Source organism: Drosophila mauritiana, chromosome 2R (assembly GCF_004382145.1).
Source record: "Drosophila mauritiana strain mau12 chromosome 2R, ASM438214v1, whole genome shotgun sequence".
Taxonomy (NCBI): domain Eukaryota; kingdom Metazoa; phylum Arthropoda; class Insecta; order Diptera; family Drosophilidae; genus Drosophila; species Drosophila mauritiana.
Genome location: NC_046668.1, coordinates 9,349,230 through 9,373,807, shown reverse-complemented (window position 1 = coordinate 9,373,807; position 24,578 = coordinate 9,349,230). Strand labels below are relative to the sequence as shown.

The 24,578-nt window shown below is 45.4% G+C and overlaps 8 protein-coding genes across 12 annotated transcripts in view; 3 read left to right on the top strand and 5 right to left on the bottom strand.

Annotated features, from left to right (window-relative positions):
* Positions 1-70: 70 nt before the first annotated feature.
* On the bottom strand, positions 71-6,005 carry LOC117138371. Of its 2 annotated transcripts, none has more exons than XM_033300439.1 (13): positions 5,448-6,005; positions 5,287-5,386; positions 4,808-5,224; positions 4,594-4,743; positions 4,422-4,535; positions 3,998-4,348; positions 2,504-3,232; positions 2,254-2,433; positions 2,103-2,198; positions 1,958-1,993; positions 1,600-1,872; positions 542-1,451; positions 71-481 (listed from the first exon to the last, which is right to left on the bottom strand). In XM_033300439.1, the coding sequence occupies exons 1-13, from the start codon at positions 5,835-5,837 to the stop codon at positions 301-303; spliced, it is 3,927 nt and encodes a 1,308-aa protein (XP_033156330.1). In that variant the 5' UTR covers positions 5,838-6,005; the 3' UTR covers positions 71-300. The 2 variants fall into 2 exon arrangements, with proteins under 2 accessions (XP_033156330.1, XP_033156331.1); XM_033300440.1 differs by having other exon boundaries at positions 542-1,448.
* A 436-nt stretch (positions 6,006-6,441) lies between these two features.
* On the bottom strand, positions 6,442-7,594 carry LOC117137801 (INO80 complex subunit E). Its single transcript, XM_033299473.1, has 3 exons — positions 7,277-7,594; positions 6,663-7,219; positions 6,442-6,604 (listed from the first exon to the last, which is right to left on the bottom strand). The coding sequence occupies exons 1-3, from the start codon at positions 7,508-7,510 to the stop codon at positions 6,508-6,510; spliced, it is 888 nt and encodes a 295-aa protein (XP_033155364.1). The 5' UTR covers positions 7,511-7,594; the 3' UTR covers positions 6,442-6,507.
* A 354-nt stretch (positions 7,595-7,948) lies between these two features.
* LOC117136903 (peroxisomal (S)-2-hydroxy-acid oxidase GLO5) lies at positions 7,949-9,481 on the bottom strand. Its single transcript, XM_033298021.1, has 2 exons — positions 8,799-9,481; positions 7,949-8,732 (listed from the first exon to the last, which is right to left on the bottom strand). The coding sequence occupies exons 1-2, from the start codon at positions 9,302-9,304 to the stop codon at positions 8,036-8,038; spliced, it is 1,203 nt and encodes a 400-aa protein (XP_033153912.1). The 5' UTR covers positions 9,305-9,481; the 3' UTR covers positions 7,949-8,035.
* An 82-nt stretch (positions 9,482-9,563) lies between these two features.
* Positions 9,564-12,873, bottom strand: LOC117136902 (peroxisome assembly factor 2). Of its 3 annotated transcripts, none has more exons than XM_033298019.1 (5): positions 12,816-12,873; positions 12,580-12,712; positions 12,009-12,521; positions 11,190-11,945; positions 9,564-11,134 (listed from the first exon to the last, which is right to left on the bottom strand). In XM_033298019.1, exons 2-5 carry the CDS (start codon positions 12,598-12,600, stop codon positions 9,731-9,733), a joined length of 2,694 nt encoding a protein of 897 aa, XP_033153910.1. In that variant the 5' UTR covers positions 12,601-12,712; positions 12,816-12,873; the 3' UTR covers positions 9,564-9,730. The 3 variants fall into 3 exon arrangements, with proteins under 3 accessions (XP_033153910.1, XP_033153911.1, XP_033153909.1); XM_033298020.1 differs by having other exon boundaries at positions 12,580-12,738; positions 12,816-12,858; XM_033298018.1 differs by lacking the exon at positions 12,580-12,712 and having other exon boundaries at positions 12,816-12,868.
* Positions 12,874-13,162: 289 nt separating this feature from the next.
* LOC117136510 (transcription initiation factor TFIID subunit 5) lies at positions 13,163-15,536 on the top strand. The gene has a single exon (XM_033297453.1). It carries the CDS (start codon positions 13,235-13,237, stop codon positions 15,347-15,349), a length of 2,115 nt encoding a protein of 704 aa, XP_033153344.1. The 5' UTR covers positions 13,163-13,234; the 3' UTR covers positions 15,350-15,536.
* Positions 15,537-15,539: 3 nt separating this feature from the next.
* On the bottom strand, positions 15,540-17,091 carry LOC117136511 (periodic tryptophan protein 1 homolog). Its single transcript, XM_033297455.1, has one exon. It carries the CDS (start codon positions 17,000-17,002, stop codon positions 15,623-15,625), a length of 1,380 nt encoding a protein of 459 aa, XP_033153346.1. The 5' UTR covers positions 17,003-17,091; the 3' UTR covers positions 15,540-15,622.
* Positions 17,092-17,419: 328 nt separating this feature from the next.
* Positions 17,420-17,956, top strand: LOC117136717 (5-hydroxyisourate hydrolase). The gene is made up of 2 exons (XM_033297740.1): positions 17,420-17,487; positions 17,565-17,956. Exons 1-2 carry the CDS (start codon positions 17,455-17,457, stop codon positions 17,871-17,873), a joined length of 342 nt encoding a protein of 113 aa, XP_033153631.1. The 5' UTR covers positions 17,420-17,454; the 3' UTR covers positions 17,874-17,956.
* A 156-nt stretch (positions 17,957-18,112) lies between these two features.
* Positions 18,113-24,578, top strand: part of LOC117135552 (proteoglycan 4) — a 35,070-nt gene continuing 28,604 nt past the window's right edge. Inside the window, exon 1 of one of the 2 annotated variants that reach the window (XM_033295848.1) lies at positions 18,113-18,274. The gene's annotated coding sequence lies outside the window, so the exon portion shown is untranslated. Of the gene's footprint in view, positions 18,988-24,578 lie in introns of both variants that reach the window. The other variant, XM_033295847.1, reaches the window with a different exon arrangement.

The window sequence follows — 24,578 nt, the reverse complement described above, 5'->3', positions numbered from 1 at the left end:
TATGTTTAAGGCGGTACCTTGGGCATTGCTACTTTTGGATCCTCATAATACATTGAAAATTTCACCGAAGTCTATTTGTCAATAAGTGATCGCTCGTCTGTATTTCAACTAATTTTATATAAGAGATTGTGTTTAATGTCTTAGTCTAGAACTTAACAGGAAAACTTCAAGACATTTGATGTGCTAAAACGATGGAGAGGAACAGTACTTAGACTATATCAAACTTTGTACATTGTGCGATTACTTTGCTTGATTGGTAAAAGCAGAAGTTCTCAACTACTTGGAATTATCGTCAGCTCCTCAGGACTGCCCATTTTCTTCGCTTGCACCGCTCGCATCCTTACGGCCATCCAGGAGCTCCACGGGCGTAGCGTCTTTAAGATCGTTAGGTTTGGCTTGGTTCTTAGCCAGGGATGAGACGTTTTCCAACTCTTCGGTGGTAAGTTGCAAGTTATGGATTAGGAGTACATGGGTTACGAGTCTGCGTAAAAGAAATGATTGTAGAAGGCTTACAAAAGATTTGAAAAGGGTAATCTCTCACCTGCCACGCCGCAAATAGGAGCGATCGCACTTGGGACACTTGTAGGTTATCTCACCTTTGTGCACGCTCATGTGATTTTTCAGATGCACATTGGACTTTTCCTCCTTATTGCAAACGGGACATATATACCGCGTGCTCAGATGAGAGGCCTTCTGATGGCGTATCAAATGGTGTTTGAAGGCGAAAGTCTTTCGGCAGCCATCCATAGAGCACCGAAGCGTCTTATCCTTGCTGTGCTTGGCCTTCGTGTGCCGCTCGAGCTCTGCAATGGTTACACAGGTCTTGGGGCACAGCTTGCACTGTGTTTTTCTATTACTGTGTCGCTTCATGTGGAACTTGAGCAACGTGAGCGTGCGGTAGGTTGTATTGCAGATGGCACACTTGTGCTGATAGCCCCATCGCGAACGTTCCGTATTGGAATGCAGCTCCATTTCATGCTTGACCAACTTGCCCAGCTCGTCAAATGTCTGGTTACAAAGCTTGCACATGTGAAGGGAAGAACGATGCAGACGGCTGTTGGAGCGTAAACCCTTCGCTGGCGATGTTTCCAAGGCAGTGGTGGACAGCAGCTTATCGCTTTCATTAATTGGACTGCTGGATGAGGCATTGTCGCTGAGGGCTTTGGATACGTCATGGATATTGGGCGACGATTGCTGGGCTTCGTCCCTCATTATGTCATATTCAAAATCAAAGGGTGTGGGTGTGGGAAAAAGAGTGGTGGACGATGAAGCTGTAGTTGCTACGGGTGATTCTAATGAAGTAGCTGCCGCTGCTGCTGCCGCTGATATTGCTGCTGCTATTGCTGTTGTAGTCACCGCTGTGGCTGCGTCCAATGTTACGGGATCTAGTTCTTCCTCTGGCACCGCCGGTTCTGCGTTTTCTCCTGATCCTTCATCTGTGCCGGCTTCTTCTGGTGAGTACAACAACAATCGACGATCATTGTTCGTCGCCGAACAACAGCGTTTTTAGATTATCATTTGTATTATGCGTTGGCGTATTTTGGGCACAGTTGAAATGGGAATTTGATTTGATTGGTGCAAGGCTATTTAGGCTCTTACCATTGCCATCGCCATTGCCTAAAGCTTCCGTCATCTTTTCCGCCCCAACATCCGTCTGCATCATCTCATTATGTTGGCCATCCACTGTGACCGAGTTTACGGGCCCAGGGATCGTTGATGAGGATGTGGCCATCGTGGTCGTGTTGGCTTCCCCGCAATGCGACGTTTGCATTTCTATAATTGTGTCTACCAAATGACTGCGCTGCAGGTGGCGGCTAAGGGTGGTCTTGGCCGCAAACGATCGAATGCAGCGCGGGCATTCAAATGGTAATTCTGTTGTTAAACAAAATAAGTGTTCATATATAGCCACAACGATGAAAATCGTATCAAGCCCAATCAAAATAACAAAACTACTTACTGCGTATAATAAACACTTCGTTTGCATGCTCGGACACTGAAAATATGATTTATCTTATTAGAATTTATCCATAAAAACAATGGTAGAATAACAAATTATATCTTTAATCCATAAACACTTAATAATTGATCATTCATCAACTCACCTCCGTCATTGATTCCATGGTGGGCATTCAGATGCTTGCGCATCTCCGAATCCGATTCGCATTCAAACGGACACTTTGCGCACATAAGCATTGGATCTGTAGGTAGATAGAAACTTAAGACGCTGTGATCTGTATACTGTATGTAACTTACTCTTTATCCTGCCAGGATACAGTTTTTCGATATTGGTGCGGGCTACGGAAACCTTATCGCCCTTCGCCTGGACCATGTCCCTCGTGGGCATTCGCTTGTGCACAGTTTTATAGTGCCTGATCAGCAATCGCTTCATGTTGTAGAGGTTGGTGCAGAGCTCGCAGCGATAGGGAGCCAGACCTGAAGTCCAACCAGAAATATGCATGATTATTGGGTGACTAGAGCTGTGTGACCGACCCAGCTGACTTACCCCGATGAACGAACATGTGGTTCTCGAATTTATACTGACTGGTAAACTTCTTATTGCAGTAAATGCAGTAGGGCTTCTGCAGATGCTTCGATTGCTCGTCATCAAAGTCATCCACATCATCATCGTCGCTGGTCAGCAGCAGATTCTGATCCGTGGCAGCATCATTGTTGTCATTCTCGTCTTCATTGTCGGCCTCGTCTTCTTCGTCGGCCACAGTATCCTCCTCCTCCTCGAAGTCTTCGAACAAATTCTCGGCATCAAAGTCCAGACTGATATTGTTATTATCAATCACAATGTCGTCACCATCCACAACGGGCATATCATCCGCGGGAATTGTGCATATGGCAGCCACATCGGTGTTGTCAATGAAGTCCTGCATGTCGCCAAACATCGAAATGTTAGATGTATTGGCTGGTGCCTGAGGTACGGCTTCGTTCACGGGCAGATTGCTCTCTGAGATTTCGGGAAAGATTCCAAATGCATGATTGCTGGCCGCACCGGTGGTTTCCTCCACCGTTGTCACTGGCGTCGGGTTTGTCGCTAACAGAGAGTTGGAGGTTGCCGCATAGAAGAGCGGCGTCGCATCCACCACTACGTTGATGTCGCCCGATTCGGTGATGGTCGTCGATGTGGTGGCCATCGGCTCCGTTTGTTGCACTGGGTCATGCATTTGTTGATGTACCACCGGTTGCTGCACTGCCGCTTGCGTTTCCAAAACACCAGGCGGATCTGGAAGACATTGCATTACAAACATGCCAACATGAAACATATAAAACGGAAAGCCAGGGAATTCAAATGAGTATACAAATTTAAACTGTTGGACTTAAATAAAATTTGGTTAGAGTGCAGGCTGGACAAACTCAAAGATAAACACGGTAACTATAAACAATTAATTATCAAAAACGAGTTAAGGTGCTCCTTTAAAGTCCTTACCGAAAGTCCACAATCCCTCCACTTGTATTCGATTTGCTTTTATTTACATGGAATAAAGGCCTCAACGTTTTTGTAGTTTCATCAGCGCGATGGCTAAATAGAGTTTCCCCAATCCTACCCGATAGTTAATGCCAAAAAACTAATTGCCAGTATGATCATTATGAGCATCAATTTACTAGAAAGAGGACATAGCCTTGATATACACGGTGTTATGCTAAGTTTGTATGTACAACAAATATTACAATTTAAAATTTTATGCTGTGATCTATATATTTTCGAATGTAAACGTTAAATTTTACTGCTGTGTAGAATTTTGGTTCATGGTTTGTCACAAAATTGCCGCAAAAATTATGATAAAAAAAACGTATTGCACGAAAGTATGGTGAAATACCTAATGAATAATAACAAAATAATAAATAAATAAATATCAACATAAACTCATTTAACCAACGAAAAGATTAATACGAATTATCGTTTGCGAATCATTTCATAACTGTCCAAAAAACCGGCGAAAGTCGATACCAGTTTAAATGCCCTGGTTAAAACGATCTCATGACTCACATTTAATGCCCAATGGGATGTCGGTGTGATTTGATATCTTGGCCGGAGTCTGCTGCTTGGCGGGAACGCCTCTCGTTGTCGTTGACTCGCCCGTCCAACTGGGACGCAGTTGCACCTCCGTGGGCTGGACCGTGTGCCGCTCCTTGTAGTGGATTCGCAACTGGCTAACGGTGGACGTCTCGAACAGGCACATGTCGCACGAGTAGACACGAGACTCTGCAACTTGCGCCTGTTCCTTGCCGGCCTTGCCATTTTCATTAAACCGATGGTGGACCATCTTGTAATGCTGTATTAGATCGGCGCTGCGCAACGAGTAAAAGTCGCATTGGTCGCAGAAGAATTTGGGAAGAGCTGTTTAAAAGAGATTCGATTAGTTATAGCGAATGATAGCATGCTGGTTTTAATGAAGGTGGAGTAAACTAACTGTTGTGAGTCAACTGATGAGATTTTAGACGCGCTACAGTGGAAAATGTTTTCGGACACAATTTGCACTTGTGCTTGTGAATGGATGTTCCGATAACGGCTGGTTTTGGCTTGACTGTAAGCGTACAAAAAAATAGTAGAATCATATTGTAAGTCTTTGGGACGGATCTTACTTCTTATCTGTGGCATCGTTTCCTCCACGATCAATTCGTTGACATCGATTTCCATCGGATCATTATGGCTGGACAGGAGATTTTGTAGACTTATATTGACGTTGCCGGAACTATTCGGCTTGCTATCGTCAATATACTCGATGACCACGCCTGAAAGAGATCATTATGAGTTTCATTTTGCAATCATGCATGAACCCTAGCTGGTTCAACTTACCGCTTCCGTTAACCTGCTGCAGCGAACCATCGGGAAGGACAAGGTACTCGGTGCCGATGCTAACATTGGGCGTATCCATCGGCGGCAGGGTGGAAGTGAGGCTGTCCACTGCTGGTACGGGTTCACCCATGCTGACGGCCAGCTGGTGATCAATGTCTCGCAGTTGGTCGTTATCAATATTCGGATGCGGCTGTACGTAATCTTCCGGCCTAAGTACGGTGGGTATCAGCAACTCCATATCCTCAAGCGTGCACACTGCCTTGACCTCTTCTTCTTTTGGCGCTGGAAAATGCTTCGATTTTACGTGCTCCTCTGCCTGACTGAGGGGCATGTTGTGCCTGGTCACATAGTGCTCAAACAAAACGCGTTGTTTCAACGACGTGAAGCTGCACAACTTGCAGTTGTACGAAAGACCCTCTGGAAAGGAATTTACACTTTTAGTTCAATAAATTACGCTTGTGGCGAAAGCCAAACTGTACCTGCATGCTGGCGTATGTGCTGCTTGAGCTCCAGGCGATTGTAAACCACTACTCCGCAGACCTGACACTCGTGCCGCATGGTCTTTAGGGGCTGTGCCGGCTGAAAAGGGAGAACCAATAGTATTGTACGCTGTGAATGCCACTATTTAGGACAAACATACCTCTGCAGACGCTGGCTTTTCCAGTTCGTGAGCGAAAGTGCCATTCAGTCTCCTTGTGACCTTGGGACACAGTTTCCGGCACAGGATCTCGTGGGCACGCAGCGCATTCTGAAGGAAGTAGTAAGCTATCTGCAGGCTCTTGCTGCACTCGATACAGATGTGCTGCGGCAGCTCCGGCGCATTATCGGCGCTCACGCAGAAGAGCAGGCAGCGAAGGAGCGGTATCTTCTCAGTGGCGTCCGCAGGGTCCAGACTACGCGCCACCGATACCGAGTCCAGTTTGACGTACTCCACGTTCGTCTTCAAGCAGCAGCGACAAGACAACTTGTAGTCCACTTCGGCGCCCGAAATTGGGTCCGAGTACGGGCTCTTCCTTTTGTTCAGCGCCATTGTTCATGAGCTGCTCATCGGGTGGCACCCGTATCGCCTGCGGTCCGTTCGAAGCGATTAGCTGGTGAAGCGCCACAATTTATCACGTATTAGAGAATTTAATTTGAGTGTTTTTCTCCACTCGCGTCGCGTCGAAATAAATTAGTAACACAGGGTTGTTTTGCATTAGTGTTTTGTGCGGCAGGGTTGGGTAACAATTGCCAATGGCCAGGGCTGCGCATTCACTCGATGAACAGCCTTTATCGATAAGTAGGCACTTTCGCGCCATCGCATTTTCGATTTTACACGGGGATACCAAACAAAATGTATAATTTTGTAAAAATTTGTAGAAATTTTTGGTTAACTTTAATTTATTTCAAGTCGTATTGGTCGCAGATGCGAGTATCTTAAGCTTTTAATGTTTGCCAACTGACAAGGGTAATTAATGCTAGTTATATATGTTTTTGTTATCGGGCGTAAAAAGACTTCCTTTAAATGTTTACAAAATTTTTATTTCCAATTAGGTTCCTTGTAAGCCTATTTCTTTATTTAGAAATGAACATGTTAATAAATTTTAATCTTATTCTCTTTAAGCCCCAAGAAAGTTATTTAAAAACAAACCAAATAATTTATCAATCCAGTTGGATTTAGTTAATTTATTAGCTTTTCGTATTTAACTTAGTAAAAAATATTAGCTTGTGTACTCCATGGGCACGCACTCCTCGGCGGCCACCTCGTGCGAGTGTGAGTCGTCCTCCATCAGATGCTGCAGGCTCTCATTGGGATAACTAAGAGAACACGATTATTAGATTGGTGCTGCAACGTGGGAATTGCACAACTTATTACCACTTAGAGGGGCTCTCATCGCTGAGCATCGTTGTGGGCACGGTGGCTGAAGTGCACTCCGGACTCATTAGCTCCAACGGAGTGGGTCGTCGCTCCTGCAGCTGGCGGGCAATCTCCGCTTGGCTGAGGCCGGGCGAAACATCCTTTGGAGCAAGTTGCGGTGGCTGCTGCGAAGGTGAAACCGTGGCGGTAAGTTGCTTTTTGGCAGCGATTGCTGGGATTCCATGGTTCGCGGGCAACATTCCGGTTAGGATTTTCCGTCTTCGACCTCGTGGGGCGCCCACTGTGGGCATGTGCGGAGGCACACCTGGAATTCCCGGTGCCCCCTTGTCTTTGTGCTTGCGCCGAATGGCTTCCTTGGATGTCTGAGATCCGCCGGCGGCGCCGGACGTTGATGCTGGCTCCGAATCGGAGCTGTCTGTGGCATCCGAGTCGCTAGAGTCCTTGGCCGGCTTCTCGTACACCAGCAGGCGGTCCAGCAGGAAGGTGCGATCCCGGGAAACCTTCAGCAGACGCCGCTGGTTGGTGTGCAACAGATCCTGGAAGTACTCGTTCTCCTGTAAACACAAAAAGCTGTGACTTGCCGTTGGCCAAGTTCAACTTTAGATATTTACATAGATGAGGAACTTCAGCTTCTTCTTGAGGTTCTTATAGCGCTCCTTGAAGTCAGTCTCGCCTGCTCCCAGGCCCGCGGAAACGGAGGATGAGCTAGCGGGCGCTGCTCCGCGGGAAATTGGCGGGACGCGATCTCTGGCGGGCTGTGCGGGCTCGTCGTCGCTCGGCGGCTCGTCCTTTATGGCGCCATCCTCCTGGTTGGCCAGGGATCTGCAGTACCAACCGTCTAGCATTGTATTTTAATGGTCTTCGCGTTTTGTTAATTTTTTCTTATATGTACATGCCTCATAGAGATGGGAACATTGCGATAACTGCTAGTTGTTCGCATTTATCATCAACCCAAGCATTGTTATCGGACGACTATTTACCGTTCTCTGTTATCATTAACTTAAAAATTACTTTTCACCATTTAAGTAATTTAATCTTTTGTGTTATAAAACCTCTGAAATCAATGGAAAAGAGCATAAGCTCATATGCAAAGCAGTTGTTTAAGCCAAAACTGCTGTAGCCAATTGTATATCTTTGTTGATTGAAATTTAAATTTCATAACTTAATGTTTCTTTATAATAGGAATATTTCCAAAAAGTCTGAAATCTAAATGTAATCTTCCTATTATACTATTTGTCTGAACAATTTTAATAGTTAAATAGTTTTTAATTGCAAGAACTTGTTTTTAGTTTATCTTTATTGACATGTTTATTAGATTTATAAAAGCAAGTTTGATAAGTTTTATGTATCCACACTAAAACGCTCCTGATTTACAGCTTGGCATATTTACTCTCATGTACCACCATTGCCGACGTGATGTCCCCCAAACTTTGGCAACCGATCAGCGCCATGGTGATCTCAAAGTCCTTTTTCAGCACACTCAGCATCTCCTCCACTCCCTTCTGTCCATTGTAGGCCAATCCCCAGACAGCCGGACGACCCACAAAGACCGTCTTGGCTCCCAAAGCCAAAGCCTTGAAAATATCATTGCCCTGCATGATGCCTCCGTCCAGCATAACCACCAGATTATCACCCACGGCCTTTACGATCTCGGGCAGGGCTTCGATCGAGGCCGGAACCGTATCGATCTGACGAGCTCCGTGGTTGGAAACAATGAGTCCGGCGCATCCAAACTCCTGGGCTAACACAGCATCTTCGGCAGTCAGCACTCCCTTCACCACAATGGGCAGACGAGTGATGCTCTTTAACCAGGCAATATCCTTCCAGGTGATGGTTGGATCAAACTGGCTGGAGACGTACTCATTGATGCCCGAGGCGCCCACAGCGGCATTACCCACTCCAGTAGCCTTAACGCCCTGGAAATTGGCCAATGTCAGGTGCGACGGCAAGCTGAAGTTGTTGCGCACATCGGCTCTACGGTGTCCAAAGATTGGAGCATCGATGGTCAGGACGAGCGCTTTGAAGTTGGCCTTCTCGGCACGACGCACCAGCTTTTCCGTTATGGTACTGTATTTAAAAAGTTTTGTGTTTAATAGAAGTATTTGCTTATATATATATAAATAATCAACTCACCGATCCTTGTAGATGTACAGCTGGAACCATTTGATAGTGTCCGGGGCACCGGCGGCCAAATCCTCCAGCGAAGTGGTGGACAGTGTGCTGAGTATAAAGATGGAGCCGGCTTTTCCAGCCGCCCTGGCATTTCCTACTTCGCCGTCCGGATGAGCCATCTTCTGCATGGCCGTCGGAGCTATGCCCAGAGGCCACTGCATCTGCTCGCCGAAGATCTTGGTACTAATGTCCAGGCGGGAGACATCTCTCAGACAGCGAGGTCGCAAGCGTAGCCGGCGGAAGGCCTCGCGATTCAGTCCCAAGGTGAACTGCTCACCGGCTCCGCTGCGGTAGTAGTCCAGGGCATTCTTCTCCAGTTGCCCAACGGCCTTCTTCTCAAAGTCCTCTACGCACACCAAAGCCATGGCTGTTATATAACAGGGGAATGGAAATATACAATGTTTGGCAACACCTCTTGACGCACCTCCCAGACTCGCACTGAACCCACTGTGATTAGGTGCCAGCATCAACGCTTTTGTCCGGCGGAGTCCATAAACCAGGGAATTGCGATAAGCACACTGTCTGCTGGGTGAAATAGATAAGGAATGCCTCACCAGCCCGAGATTATGGAGTAAAGATCAGCGCAGGGATCATTTAAATCAAAAGACGTAGTTTTCCTACTCGACATGGGGGGAAGCTATTGTCCGAGATGATAAGAACCCACTTCGCAAAGGTTAATTGGAATCACCTACCTCCTGCTGTCTTCCAAAGTAATCAGAGTCGCACTTCCACACGCTAGTTCCTATTTCATACGAGAGCTCCACCCACCTTTAGTGGTTCAAACGAGTGGAGGCTCGCTGGGAATTGTGAACTATCAACGGGTTTATTGAAAAACAACGAAAAATGTCTGTAAAAAACTAACTCTTAGAACTAGTTAACCATCTGTGCATACTCTAGACACTGTAAGAAGCCTTAAGGTTGTTGAAATACTCCAGATCCTTGGCGCTGATCGAGGGCACAAACTTGTTAAAAGACTTCGTGAAGTCTTCCACCTGCACGATTACGTTCTCCGGCACCAGTTCCTTCTCAGCTATTGTTCCACTCAAGTGTCCGTCTATGGTGCGCCTCACAGCGGAGAGCCATGCATTCGAGCAGATGGAGTACAGATCTGCTCCGCTCATTTCGCTCTTCAATCGCTCGGCAATCTGTTCCATATCCACACCGGCTTCCAAAGCGAATCGCTGGGTTTGGGCACGCAGAACGGCTGCCTTGTCTTCGGCAGTTGAACACGGTCCCACGTAGAAAAGCTTGTCAAAGCGACCGGGACGCAAGAGAGCGGGGTCTATAAGATCCGGACGATTGGTGGCGGCCAGAATGAATATGGGCTTGCTGGTGTCGCCATCGCTCATTCCATCCATTTCCGCTAATAACTGCGACACCACCCTATCCATTACACCGCCAGAATCCCCAGCGACACCTCGATTGGGAGCCAGGGAATCCAATTCGTCCAAGAAGAGTACACAAGGAGCAGCAGAACGAGCCCTGGAGAAGACCTCGCGAACATTCTGCTCGCTCTGGCCGACGTACATGTTCAGTAGCTCTGGACCTTGAACGGAAAGAAAACTCAGGTTGCACTCAGTGGCGACAGCCTTGGCCACCAGGGTTTTGCCTGTTCCTGGGGGACCGTAAAGCAGGATTCCCGATCTTCTTAGATTCTTGCCCATGAGGTGAACATGCTTAAGCGGCAGGCCGATGCTGCTCTGGATCTCATCTTTTAGCTTGGCTAGACCACCAATGTCCGACCAATAAACCTTCGGCACCTTGGGCGCACCCAAACTGTCCGCGAAAGAGCTCTGCATGTCGGTGAGGTTCTTGGCAAAGTGAGACATATCCAGGGTGGTTCTGCCCAACCTATTGCGAATCTTCATGCGAACCGCGTTGTCGTACAGCAACTGAAGGTCGCCCAGCAGAAAGCCCTGCGACTTTGCAGCCACATCCTGAAGGACCTTGAGGGTTTCCCTCCAACTTGGAGAAATGCGTGGCATGAACTGCGACTGATTCTCCCGCGAAAACAAGGGCAATTGCTCAATGGCCTTCTGGTTGTAGATAACATCGTTAAAAGTCTCGCGCACGTGCATCCAGCGAAGAATCTCGAATCGCTCCTCCTTGCTGGGCATATCAATGTTTATGATCTCCAAGAAAAGTCCTTGGATCATGGGTTTAAGGTGTCTGTCACTGGTCAAAGCCACCACTACAATCGGATGTTTGCGGTCCCTGTTGAAGAGTTCCTGGACCTGCACGTGGAAGGCGGAAAGTAGACGCAGATCCTCGTTACCCTCGTTGTCTATGCCAAAAATCTGAAAAGATGAGTTAATAAGCCTTTGTAAATTTACTCGAAGAATGCCCACGTACCTCGAAGTTATGGAAACAAATCATAAGCGGTTCGGAAACTTGGCTCTTGGCAAATACGGCTTTTAGCTTCATCTCCGTGTGGGAGGGAACTTGCGAAACGATCTCTGCGCAATCTGCTCCGTAAATATGCATTCCCAACTCTTGGGCTACGGCGCTCACAAGCTTAGATTTGCCCGATCCTCGCTCGCCTTGCAGGAGAAACACAGGAAATATGTGCTTTGACGACAGGCAGGCGGACTTTTTTGGCAGGAAGGCATCTACTGAGGAGCGCAACAGCTTATATGGCTTTCGCAGTCCACTTGGATAGTTCTCAACGATGGCCATGCTGTCAAGCACTTGACGAGGCAGGAAACTGTGAGATGCAGGCACTTGAACAAGGTTGCTAAAGTTTTTGGCAACAATCGCTTGCAGCTCGAACTCGCTGCCCTTCGTCTCCAGGTGAATACACTTTAGGTGGACGTGGCGTAGGTGAGCGAATATCAGGTAATAGTGGGCATAAGTCGCAGTGCCCACCAACTCTGCGTTCACCTCGATGCGGTACGTATGTCCGCGATGCATAAGTCGAGGTGTATTGAAATAGTTGCTCAGGATGACCTCTGTCAGTTCGGCGGGAAGTTCATGGGGATCTGCGACTAAGTACACATGTGCTTTGGTTGCTATTCCAGGTATTGTCTGCTCATCGGCAAAATGCTCAACCTGCACCCAGCAGTTGGAGCGGATTTGAAAGCGATCCAATATGTTGCCGTAGAAGTTCTCCTGAAATTGTACACGAAGTAGAATTATAGCAAATATTTCATTTATTTATAACTCGATACCCACCTGAACGTACAGACAATTGGGTTGGCACTGTGCAGCCGGCAAGATCTGGGCCACAATGGTATGCGGCGCCTCTTGGAGCATTTGCTTGATAACCGTTTGGGTCATATTTCCTTCATCTGAAGCTGGCGGCTTACCGATCCTTACCCTCCTGCCGCGGATAACCAAGTTGACAAAGTTGACGTCCGGCGATTCCGCATAGTTGTCGTACACCTCCTGACTGGCGAACACCAGGTGCTCCGACTTAATCAGCTCGTTCTTGATCAGCAGATCGTAGAGGCGGTTCGGAATGGGGGTCAGCAGCAACTTGCCCTTGTAATATTTGGCGTAACGCCAGTATACGGCGTATGTCAGATATCCGGGGTAGAGAAACCAGGGCCACTTGGGCGCCAGCAGCTGTATGGCCGAATTGTAGCCCTCGACTAGCTCCTGTACTCTTCCAGAGAAGCTAAATCTCGGCTGTCCTGGATCTTGCTGATCGAACGACACCGAATTCCGCTTGCCGACGACTTTTTTCTGCGGGAATTGATCACGACATTAGCTAATAGGGTTCAAATGTTAGTTATGGACCTACCGCATCATCATTTTCATTCATTTTATACAATAAATATGGACTAAACACAACAGAAAGCACGAGTACAAGGGTTAATTTCGAGGAGGCGGTGTCAAAGTTCAAGGAGTTGGGGGGTAGGCGCCAGACAAATACACTGAAATATGCAATGGCAAGTTAATCCTGTTAATGCACAGCAAATTATTACCCTCTGCTATAGATATTAGCTTGTTTATTTGGCCAGTTACTTTGTATTTTACCTTTTTCTCAATTACTCTCCTCTTCATTACGAATGTTTTGATTCTGGTAAGATATTTGCTCAAAAAATACTAAAAGTATTCAGTCAGCTGTTCACAGTTAGGCCTCTATAATCACATATTAAATAATTTGCTTGGCCTGCATAAAAGGTACAATATTGATTTTCTAGTAGAATGAAAGAATGAAATATGTTTTTATATTTTAAATAATGCCAAATATCGGGAAAAAGCTATGTATATTATTATAATTTTTATGTATATCCGTCTTCGTTAGTGCTTACTGTATACTTTGACTGTACTTGGTGCATTTCAGTATATTTCATTCTCCGCTTTGCCGTTTATAACCGATGCCAACCTGGTCACACTATTCCACGCACAACAAAATAGTACACAAGTTCCATATTTTTTAATTTTCCGCGAAAATGAGCCTGGAAGTGAGCAATATCAACGGGGGAAACGGGACTCAACTGCCCCACAACAAGCGTGAGTTGCTGTGCCTGCTGAAACTCATCAAAAAGTACCAGCTAAAGAGCACTGAGGAGCTGCTCTGCCAGGAGGCGAATGTGAGCAGTTTGGAATTGTCGGAAATCAGCGAAAGTGATGTTCAGCAGGTGTTGGGAGCAGCTGTGGGAGCTGGAGATGCCAACCGGGAGCGGAAACATGTCCCATCTCCGGCGCAGAGTCATAAGCAGTCCGCGGTTACGGAGGCCAATGCTGCAGAGGAACTGGCCAAGTTCATCGACGACGACAGCTTTGATGCCCAGCACTACGAGCAGGCATACAAGGAGCTGCGCACTTTCGTTGAGGACTCCCTGGACATATACAAGCATGAGCTGTCCATGGTTCTGTACCCAATTCTGGTGCAGATCTACTTCAAGATCCTCGCCAGTGGACTAAGGGAGAAGGCCAAAGAATTCATCGAGAAGTACAAATGCGATCTCGACGGCTACTACATAGAGGGTCTATTCAACCTTCTTTTGCTGTCTAAGCCCGAGGAGCTGCTGGAGAATGACCTCGTAGTTGCCATGGAGCAGGATAAGTTTGTCATTCGCATGTCCAGGGACTCGCACTCTCTGTTCAAGCGACACATCCAGGATCGCCGGCAGGAAGTGGTGGCAGATATTGTTTCCAAGTACTTGCATTTCGACACCTACGAGGGCATGGCGCGCAACAAGCTGCAGTGCGTCGCCACCGCGGGCTCGCACCTTGGAGAGGCCAAGCGACAGGACAACAAAATGCGGGTGTACTACGGACTGCTAAAGGAGGTGGACTTTCAGACTTTGACTACTCCAGCGCCGGCACCAGAGGAAGAGGACGATGATCCGGATGCCCCAGATCGTCCGAAAAAGAAAAAGCCGAAAAAGGATCCCCTGCTGTCGAAAAAGTCCAAGTCGGATCCGAATGCTCCATCCATCGACAGAATTCCCCTGCCGGAGCTGAAAGATTCGGACAAGTTGCTCAAGCTTAAGGCTCTCAGGGAAGCCAGCAAGCGTCTAGCCCTCAGCAAGGATCAACTGCCCTCTGCCGTCTTTTACACGGTGCTAAATTCCCATCAGGGCGTAACCTGTGCCGAGATTTCAGATGATTCTACGATGCTGGCCTGTGGATTTGGCGATTCCAGTGTGAGGATTTGGTCATTGACGCCCGCCAAGCTGCGTACGCTGAAGGACGCAGATTCCCTTCGCGAACTGGACAAGGAATCGGCGGATATCAATGTGCGTATGCTGGATGACCGAAGTGGTGAGGTAACCAGGAGCTTAATGGGTCACACCGGACCCGTATACCGCTGTGCCTTTGCCCCCGAGATGAACCTGTTGCTCTCATGTTCCGAGGACAGCACCATAAGGCTGTGGTCTCTGCTCACCTGGTCCTGCGTGGTCACCTACCGCGGGCATGTTTACCCGGTTTGGGATGTTCGCTTTGCGCCGCATGGCTACTATTTTGTTTCTTGTTCGTACGACAAAACTGCCCGTCTGTGGGCCACGGATTCCAATCAAGCGTTGCGAGTCTTCGTGGGTCACCTGTCTGACGTGGATTGTGTTCAATTTCATCCCAATTCCAATTATGTGGCCACCGGTTCTAGCGATCGCACGGTACGCCTGTGGGACAACATGACCGGTCAGTCGGTGCGCCTGATGACGGGCCACAAGGGATCGGTGAGTTCTCTGGCCTTCTCCGCCTGCGGCCGGTATCTGGCCTCGGGTTCAGTAGACCACAACATCATCATCTGGGATCTGTCGAACGGATCCCTGGTCACCACCCTGCTGAGGCACACTAGCACTGTGACCTCGATCACCTTTAGTCGCGATGGAACAGTGCTGGCTGCTGCCGGCTTGGATAACAATCTAACTCTGTGGGATTTCCACAAGGTTACCGAAGACTATATCAGCAATCACATCACTGTTTCGCACCATCAGGATGAGAACGACGAGGACGTCTACCTCATGCGTACTTTCCCCAGCAAGAATTCGCCATTTGTCAGCCTGCACTTTACGCGCCGAAATCTCCTGATGTGCGTGGGTCTATTCAAGAGTTAGGAGCACAGATAAGCTAATTTGGTATACGTAATGTAATGTTAAGAATTTCTCGGAATGTTTAGGATTAATGTTTTATATTCCGTTTGTGCCCCACCCCCCTGAAATGTCTATTAGTTGTTTAAGCATAAAAGTGTAAAGTGCATATATGCGCAAGTTATCAATAAACTTTAATTAATATAAAAGTCAATCATTAAGGTTCTTATATATAATTCATATTTATTTAAAAGTCATATAAAGCATATACACAGATAAATACGTAGGTGTACGATTTACCTACTCCGCATCAGGGATACCAAACGTTCGGCGGACGGCTATCGAGTTCTTGATGTTAAAGATCGCACAGCGCGGAGGCTTCTCCCCGCCGAAGGCCAGCGTGTAGGGATCCTCGGGGCACTGGCGCATGCACTGCAAGCGACCCATGTTGAACTCATGCTCGTAGACGTGCTTTGCCTCTGTGCCATCAAAGTTCCACACCTTTAGGGTGCCCTCCGTGGAGGTGGAGGTCAGAAGATTGGGCATTTGGTTGTTGAAGCACACACCTGAGATTTCCTCGTTATGTGCCTTTACGGACCACAGCAGTTGGCCAGGCGAACGTTTGTCGGCGTAATGCAAGGTGCCATCGTTGGTGCCCACGATGAAGTAGTCGGTCTGTGTGGGATGCCACAGAACCTTCTCCACTTCACCGTCAACTTTCCACTCGATGCTGGACGAGTTTACGCCTTCAGAGTCGCGGCAATCGAAGAGTCGCACGAATCCATCGGCACAGCCGGTTAGAATGCTTTGAGCCTCTTTCGGGTGGAATTCCAGCGACTGAATCTGTTTGCAAAAAGCGGTAATGGTTGTATGAGGCTGGCCCTCGTCCATGTCCCACAGAATCACAGTTTGGTCCACGGACCCGCTGGCCAGAATGTGCTCAAAGTTGGTGTTCCAAGAGAGATCCAGCACGGCGTCCTTGTGTCCATACTGCTCCTTGTTCTGTTTGCGGCTGCCTTTGGAACCAAGCTTAAATGTGGGCTCGATAGCGTCCTGGATGTCCAGATCCCAGATAGTGATTATCGGATCCATGCAGCCAATGGCGCACATGTTGCCCGCCTTTTCGCTGCCCGCGTCGTGATTCATCCACTCGATGCACAGAGGAAAGCTTGGCAGCAGAAAGTCGTGGTGGGTGTAGAGAGCCTCCTCCTCCTGGTTAAACACCCACACCTCCATGGAGGCGGCGTCGTCCTGTACGTGACCTACTAGAATGAGGTTGTCGCTGGGCTTGATCACCTCGTCCTCGGCCTCGGAGTCTTCGTCCTCATCGGGGATTTGCTCGCCAGCGTCCACGATGTTGGCCAGACTGGTGACATTGGCATTCGCCTCGTTGTCATACTCCTGGAATTGGAACTCGTCCTGCGGATCGCGGTTCTCACTATTTGCATCTGCGTGGTCGTCCACATCCATGTCGTTTTCATCTTCCGCGGCATTTTCGCCCTCCTCTGCCTCGTCGTCGCTCTCCTCGTCCAATTCCTGCTGGGTATCACCTATAATCCTGGCCAGCTCCGCCTGCGTCAGCACGATCTTGTCGGGGCGATCCTTAGCCACGCCGCGTGGTACAAAGCAAAGAGCTGGGACAAAGTCAATGCTAGGCTCCGGTGGTCCTTCCTCAGCCATTATGATTATACTTTCAACTTAGTTTGATATACCAAACGAAATGGTAAACACGTGCAGTTCAAACGAGGCAGGTTGTGTGACCAGCTCTTATCGCTGTTACTAATACTTTAAACAAATACTGAAACGTACGGCATCAAACGATTTTTATATTTTTAAAAAACTATTTCAAATTTATTTTATTGAACTATTATTTGGAATAAAAGAAACCTTTTCAAAAAAGGAATATATACATATATGTATATTTGTTTTATGTATATGCAGTCCTCAAACAACGTTTTGATTTTTGTCTTACATATAACTTTGACATCCCACTTATCAGTGATTTTCATTGTTAATGCAAAATGCAATCAAAGATTAAGATAAAGAGTCTCATAAACTGGAGTTTTTGCTACCGTCTGAGATACGAGATACCAAAGATATCTACGATCTTTAGTCTTAAAGTTGCCCTCAGGATGGAAGCACGAAAATTGTCTACCCACATATTGGTAACCTTGCTTCAATTTTTTATGTATAACTATATTTGTGTTTATATTAAATACAATTTTTCGTTACCCTTTTACAGGATACCTCGGTGGGAAAGGCGGCAGCCAATGTGAGAATAACAGTTTCCAGGCTGGACGAGATTCAGGAGTGGAGATCCCTTCGGGCGGCCCAAACTGATGCGGATGGTCGCTGCCTGCTCTTGGAACCTGGTCAATTCCCCAGCGGGATATACAAGCTGACCTTTCACGTGGGCGCCTATTACGCGGAGCGCAGGGTGAGGACACTCTATCCAGCAATCGATTTGATTGTGGATTGCAGTGAGAATCAGAACTATCACATTCCTTTGTTACTCAATCCTTTTGGGTATTCCACTTATCGTGGCACATAAGATACTTCTAGCTCGGTTAAAACCGAAAATGGATGTTACACAACTTAAAATTGAATAAAGGTCTTTTAAATGTTTATTTGTAATATCTCGGGATCGCTCTATACTTCGTGCGTTGCTCGTGCATGAGTAACCGTGTCATGAAATCAACTTATCTCACGCTCCCATCCCTATTCGCCAGTACAGTATCTTGCCATCCCTAGCCAGCATTCTGTGTCGTTTGGTTCCGGACTCAGTTTGTATTTAGCGGCTGACGCGGGAGGTTCGTGCGTTCGGTGCGTTGTCGGTGTTTGGAATTGAATGTTTTTGAAACGGCGATCGGTCGAGTCGTGTGCCGGTAATTTCTATTCAAAAAAAAAAACACAGTTGGAAATGCAATATCGATGGCAAGTGCTCTCTGCAAAGTGAGTGAGTGATGGATCCTTGCGTCCTTCAGTTCTTTTCGGATTCAAATCCTCCACCGAGGTGCAACAGTTGTTTCGTAGTTGGATTCTGAGTGGAAACAATATATCCATAATAATATATGTGTGCGTGTTTTCAAAAAGAGGCAAACAAGAAGTGGGATTTGTTATTGGAAAGTACAAAACAGCGCTCCCATAGACACACACACTCGATGCGGCCGAGCCAGCAAATCCCCGACAAATCTTAAACCAGTTTTAAGATACATATTCTTGGTGTCAGTGTGTGCATGTTGATTTTTTCTGGCATTGTTTTCGTTTATTTTTTATACTCCGCGCTGCTGCTGGCTCTGCATCTTTTTTGTGTACCCATACCCTTTGCGCCTGCCCCTAATCGCGTTTCCATTTTCTGGCCATCGTCCAGATCCGAGGTTTTGGTTTCGGGCTCCGCGTGAGCAACAAGTACCCCCGCCTAGTACCTATACCCATACCCAGACCCATACCTATGCCTTCATCTATATCTGTACCCATACCAAGTGCCTGGCCGCGTCTCGCTCCGCCTGCCATCTGAAAACCCGAAAAACTCGGAAAGAAACGAGCTTAAATTCTAACGAGATCAACACGCCAGTTGGTAACTCTGCCCCTCCAATTGGTCCAATTTGAATGCGGTACGAAGCACCTCCAGAATCCGGCGAATATCGCATAAGTAATTCCAAAAGGTGAGTGGCGGTGGCTCTAGGTGATCTCATCAGGAAGCTAGGAATAATATGTTGTTTTGGAATATTATTCAATTGGGCGCAAAAACCTGTTGTTTAAGATTCACCCCACTTAGGAACCATTCTTCATTTATGAAATCCAACTTGTTTAAGTTTTTTTCTTAATCTTTTTCCCAAATATATTAGGCGGGGCGAAAATTAATAGCTTAACTTAACTTTCTCCTTTTACCAAATCTTAAACAGATTAAATGTTTCAGGATTATCTTAGCTTATTATTAGATTTTTATTATCTTAAAATGATAAAACAATAGAAGCATTCTCCGGATTGAGCTAGATTCTAAGCTAAATTAAAATGTAGATTAAATTCAATTTTATTGATTGTGCAAAAATGTCGCCAGAACCAGTTGAGCTACAACAGCAAAATTAACACTTTCATTGTTCATTCGCCATGCAAGTTCTTTGAAACGTGGGAAACAGTTTATGTAAAGTTTATATTTAAATTCGATTGTTTGCTTTTTCATTAAATATATTAAGATTGCCTAATTGTCTAGCCCGAGGAGTGTTACCTCACCTTTTCGGCGACATTTCGCGCAATTTGGTTTACCTAATAATTGAAAGTTCGGCGCCGAATTAAAACGCAATCAATATGACAACTTGCTAACGGTCAATTAATCACAAGACCCAATGAATTCGACAAAAAGCAGCCGAAAAATTGTGTATATGTAATTGATAATCGATCCGACGATAAACGCTTTCCTGGCCCGCAGCTCTGGCCAAAAGCAATCATTAATAACTGTAGTCCAGCGATAAATTGAACTATGGCTGCGAATACCGTTAGACGCGGCGCTGGAAAAGTGTCAAAAATCGTAACCTACGTGTTTATAATTTGCACTGACGTAAAGCCAAAAACCCAATATGCGATGATCGTTGAACGCCGTAGGCAAATTAGAGAGCGGCTAAGCGGCCAAAGTGCAGAAAAGAAGGCAAAAGTTGGTCGCAAAAACAAAGCGAACAGCACCAGGAAAAAAAACATCGAAATACGAAATAGTAAAAAATATATGTAAAAAACCTTTAACTCTGCACAGTGGGGAGGGGGGTAGAAATGGGGGGAAATCGCCAGTGCTTGAGCATGTTTGTCGTCGAGTTCAGCTGACATCGCAAAATGGCAAGAAGCCTCTGTAAGATGCACAGAAAAAAATAGTTTTTGAAAACATTCATGCCGAATATTGCAATGATATGCTAATTTGAAGTATTCAGTTCTAGTTATTAAAGATATCAGCACATATTAGAGAAATATTTAAAGAATCCAATTGAACATTGCATAGCTTTTATAAAAATAACATATTCTTCAGTTGAAAAAACATACAAATCTTTGTCCATTATCAAAGTTTTCATTACCTCTTAATCAAAGAACTATCTGCTGCATTTTTAGTGCATAAACTGTGAATAATACCCATTATTTGCAGCCGTGTATCTGAAATGGCAAGAGCAAACAGGAAATGAACCCGCATGCACTTTTTCAAGTACCTTTCGTTCGAATTCGCTGGCCGATTGCATCGAGTTGTTCACTCGAGCACCGGAGTTGGTTGGAGCTCCGAGTTGAGCTTGAGCTTGGTCTAAAGTAAATTTTGTCGTCGTCTTGTGTTTCTTAGTTCGCCTTTAAGTTGTGCACATACCCAGCGACTTTTGCGAAGGTTCCATGCGGGTATATTCGCACTTGCAGTTGTGAGAACAATGCTGAATGTGCGAACTATTCAATGCAGTTTCCCAGCAATTACATTTAGCCTTGAATACCAATGGGCAATTGCGTGGGGCTAACTCTGTTTTAACTGGGAGCTTAGAATAATTCGTATAACTTATTCTTGACTTATGCGTACCATACCATAATAATATGCTTCTCGAAATGCAGTAGATATTTAAATATATTTCTCATACTTAACCTTCAAGATTTAAAAATGATTGAGATGAATATAACTAACATTTCAAATTATCGAATATCGCCTGCCCTTGCTCGCTATAGTTTGTTATAGTTTCTATTTAGTCACAACAAAATGTTGAATCCCAAAAGCGCAATTATCCGCGCTCTCAGCAGTTCAATTAAAAGGTATCGCCGTGTCGAATGTGCACGTCTAGCCTCACCTTTTAGTTTTATTTCATTGCATTTTGTTTTGTTAATTTCCATGCAATTTCAGGGCATTTCATTCCGCTTGGGCGTAGTAGATGCTTTTCGCAATATTTGCGCAGTTGTGTGGGCATTTGCATTTGTATCTGAGTCCGGGTTCCAGGGGTGCGGATGTGTGTGGAAGTGTGAGTCGGCCAACCTGTTCGGAACTCAAGGAAAATGAGTCAGCAGCGCCGGGCCGGGCTTTCGCATCCATGAGATACATTTCGAGTAGACGCCGTAAAGTGTTTGCCGAGGACATCTGGGGCTGCGGGGTCCTTCTTCCTTTCTGACCTGCACTCAAGCGTTTATCCGCCGAAGGCTTTGATTATTCTGTTTCATGTGCCCTTAGCAATGTCTCATATTACTTGCAGGGAATGGGCTATGTACATACCTACATATGTATGTATATCCCCTGCCATCCGTATCTTTTCCTCTTCGCTTTGTTCGTCGCCCCTTCGCTTCATTTCCCGGCTATGCATGGGGCCACTCTAAATGTGTTCAATGTGTAGTTTCCGATAAGCATGCATTATGATATACACTTCGAGGCCGAAGCCGTACTGCGTCTCTTTAATTGAGATACAAAATGAGCTGCCACCAAAGAGCAGGTTACATAAACAGATACATTTCCAAAACCATTTAACATCCTGCGGGAGGAAACTAACAGCTAATAACAGTTCTTAATAGGTAGAAATTTTCTTTAACCCGATGACATTTTCCTTGATTTACTCGCTTAAGATGCACGACCTTGACAATCTCTGGCCAAGAGTCTCGGCACAATTATCGTGTTTGGCTTTAATTCCACACGCTTCGTCTACAATGTTTACCAAACAGTTTTGGAGTGCGCTTAGTACCTTCCTTACCTTCCCACCTACTTACTGCCCCAAAAAAAACGAAGTGGATTGCAGCAGGTGGCGTGACTAAGACATTCCGCCATGGCAAAGTGAGTTTTTCAAAAATTCGAAACTAATTTCAGACTTTTTGTAGCCGCTCTTCTCGGTTTGTTTCTGCTTTTTCTGTGCACTTTATAGTTCGGTAGCTGCTGCTAACAAGCATTCAGCATTCAGTCTTCCAAGCTGGCTTTTATTTTAGCCAATTTTTTATATTTTTTTATTTCTGCACACACATGAGCACTCTTATGGTTTCGGCATTCAAAATGTGGCGCAAAATTCAAACACAGAGAGGAGTGTAATTGAAAAGGCATGAGAGATGAGATGCTTCATGGGTGGAGCTAATGGGGGGGACTTTGGCGGTTTTGCAAGGGGGTTGGGGTTGGGGGGATGGTATTAGCCGAAGTCAGTCGCGCACTAAATCCCAATGGTAACGCACCCATTAATCACTAAAGAGAAACAATAATGCTCGGACGAGCGAAAAAGTGGTAAAAGCCGTTTCCAAAAACAAAGCCAGTTGAGAAACGGCTTAAAGATGTTCCTCCAAGATATCAGCCAAGTGTTAATTAATAAGTTTAATGTTTTGCGCCATGAGCATTCTTAATATAAATACAAGATTAGTTAGTGAGTTACTCAAATAGAATGGTATCACTTTCGACAAAATTTAGCTGCAGCATCTAGTGATTTTACCGCCTGACATTTCCACATTTCAGGGTGTGGTGCATTCGTCACCCATTTCTATAAGATTTAATTAATCCGAATTGCGTTGTGCAAAACAGTTAGCTTCTGTCTCTTTGTCTTGGCCAATTTTTTGTGGATTGGGGAACGGCTGTAATGGGGTAATTAAAAGCATTGTTAATGGGATTCAACGGGGGAGGTACACACATACAAACCATTCCTGTAGACAAGTGTATGAAAAACAGGGAAAATACACTAGTGAGCATGTGTTGCCAATTAATTAAGTGAATTAAAAAGGGGTGGGTATAGGAAAATGCCACTGTATCAATTACTTTGCAAATGTATGCGATGTTAACTCAAGGAAAAATTGTTTAAGCTCAGCTAGAATTACTAAGTTGTTTATTCTTTGAAAATAAAAGACAACATATAATATTTTTGTTTATTTATTTAAAAAAAAACATACTTTATTGTATAAATCATTTGATGTTTATGACTGTATCGTTTTCGAAAAGGTGAACCTCTCGTTTGTAAAGTTCTTTATATATTTTAACTCATATTATATTATATTATCCCTTACCGCATTTGTATTCAACACTCAGTGAGAACACTTCGATTGTGCCCTGCAATAAACTGCTATTATTAGCTAGCTCTTATGCCCGTTTTGGCCAGCTCATTAGCCATTCTGGGCACAAGCCACGTAACAGTAACAAGGCATAAAAGGCAAAATACACGAGTTCGTCTATATGGCTATGAGCGATTCCATATTCACACCATTCACGATGGTTTATCAGGTTGCATGCACGCGATTCAAATCAATTGCCACAATGACACACATACAAATTGTTGTTGCTGCGGTGTTAGATACTTCTCGCAGTCACTGTGTTTGTTTCAGACCCAGACAATCGCCTAATGCCCAAACCAGAACGATGACGAGGCAGTAACGCGAAGAAGACCTTCACGGTGGCAAACAAGATATATGCAAAAGTATATTCTGTGGACTGAGTCGCATTCTATATTCTACGTCATCCAAGGAAAAGGGGCGGTGGGAGGGGCACACTCAAATCGAGACAATTGCACGTGCTTTGCATGTCGAATTACAAAATAACGAGAACAACAACTTGTAACTCACTTTACAATCGACAGCTACGCAGAAGCTCTCTTTTTTTAGTTGCAGAGCAACAGGTTTTTTACACCTTCAAAAGCACTCAGAAAAATAAAAAAGTCTAACTAAATAGGTCAAAATAGCCCAACAAAATGTATTGTAATTTTTAGTTGTTATTAAGAACTTTCGATGCAGGTGCATTCGTCACAACATTTTGCCTGCTTAAGGGCAACGTTTGTCTGTATCAAGCTGCTATTCTATATTTACAATTATATAATATATTACTTTTCTTTTAAGTAAATTGTTATTTTTTCACAAAAAGAATCGCTAAGAAGAGGGGGCGTTGTTTGCTTTCTTGTAGCGGTTCTTCGTTCTGCATAATTAGAATGTTTCTTCTTCGGCGCATCAAATATTCAGTCGACACATTGGCACACATTCGACCTCTATATTCTCCTCGCTCTTTGTTTTGGTCAGTATATTTTATATTTTTATTTTGGCTGCTTTACTTTTATTTGGGTTAATGCTGAAAAATTGTCAGAGCTGGCGGACAACTTTCGTTGGGCCAAAGAGCGGAAAAAATGAGAAAAAAAAACTAATCTTTTGCACACCAAAGCCGACTTCTTCGCCAAGATCATGTCCGGCTTAGTGTCCGGGAATTATAAACTTCGTTTATAAACAAAGTTTGGCGAACAGTCTGTTAGTAACTTTACTTTTTATACTCACAAGAGGTTAAAACGATTAGGCATTAATGTTGGCCAATCTT

Coding starts and splice junctions, on each gene's coding strand:
- LOC117137801 (XM_033299473.1), bottom strand. CDS start 7,510: ATGCTAGACGGTTGGTACTGCAGATCCCTGGCCAACCAGGAGGATGGC. Junction 7,220..7,276: donor AGCTGAAGTTCCTCATCTAT/GTAAATATCTAA, acceptor TTGTGTTTACAG/GAGAACGAGTACTTCCAGGA. Junction 6,605..6,662: donor GATGAGAGCCCCTCTAAGTG/GTAATAAGTTGT, acceptor GTGTTCTCTTAG/TTATCCCAATGAGAGCCTGC.
- LOC117136903 (XM_033298021.1), bottom strand. CDS start 9,304: ATGCTGGCACCTAATCACAGTGGGTTCAGTGCGAGTCTGGGAGGTGCG. Junction 8,733..8,798: donor CTGTACATCTACAAGGATCG/GTGAGTTGATTA, acceptor TTTTAAATACAG/TACCATAACGGAAAAGCTGG.
- LOC117138371 (XM_033300439.1), bottom strand. CDS start 5,837: ATGGCGCTGAACAAAAGGAAGAGCCCGTACTCGGACCCAATTTCGGGC. Junction 1,994..2,102: donor CCATGGAATCAATGACGGAG/GTGAGTTGATGA, acceptor TCATATTTTCAG/TGTCCGAGCATGCAAACGAA. Junction 482..541: donor TCCTATTTGCGGCGTGGCAG/GTGAGAGATTAC, acceptor TCTTTTACGCAG/ACTCGTAACCCATGTACTCC.
- LOC117136717 (XM_033297740.1), top strand. CDS start 17,455: ATGGAAGCACGAAAATTGTCTACCCACATATTG. Junction 17,488..17,564: donor AATTGTCTACCCACATATTG/GTAACCTTGCTT, acceptor ACCCTTTTACAG/GATACCTCGGTGGGAAAGGC.
- LOC117136511 (XM_033297455.1), bottom strand. CDS start 17,002: ATGGCTGAGGAAGGACCACCGGAGCCTAGCATTGACTTTGTCCCAGCT.
- LOC117136902 (XM_033298018.1), bottom strand. CDS start 12,842: ATGAAGAGGAGAGTAATTGAGAAAAAG. Junction 11,946..12,008: donor CCAATTGTCTGTACGTTCAG/GTGGGTATCGAG, acceptor GTACAATTTCAG/GAGAACTTCTACGGCAACAT. Junction 11,135..11,189: donor TTTGTTTCCATAACTTCGAG/GTACGTGGGCAT, acceptor TCATCTTTTCAG/ATTTTTGGCATAGACAACGA.
- LOC117136510 (XM_033297453.1), top strand. CDS start 13,235: ATGAGCCTGGAAGTGAGCAATATCAACGGGGGAAACGGGACTCAACTG.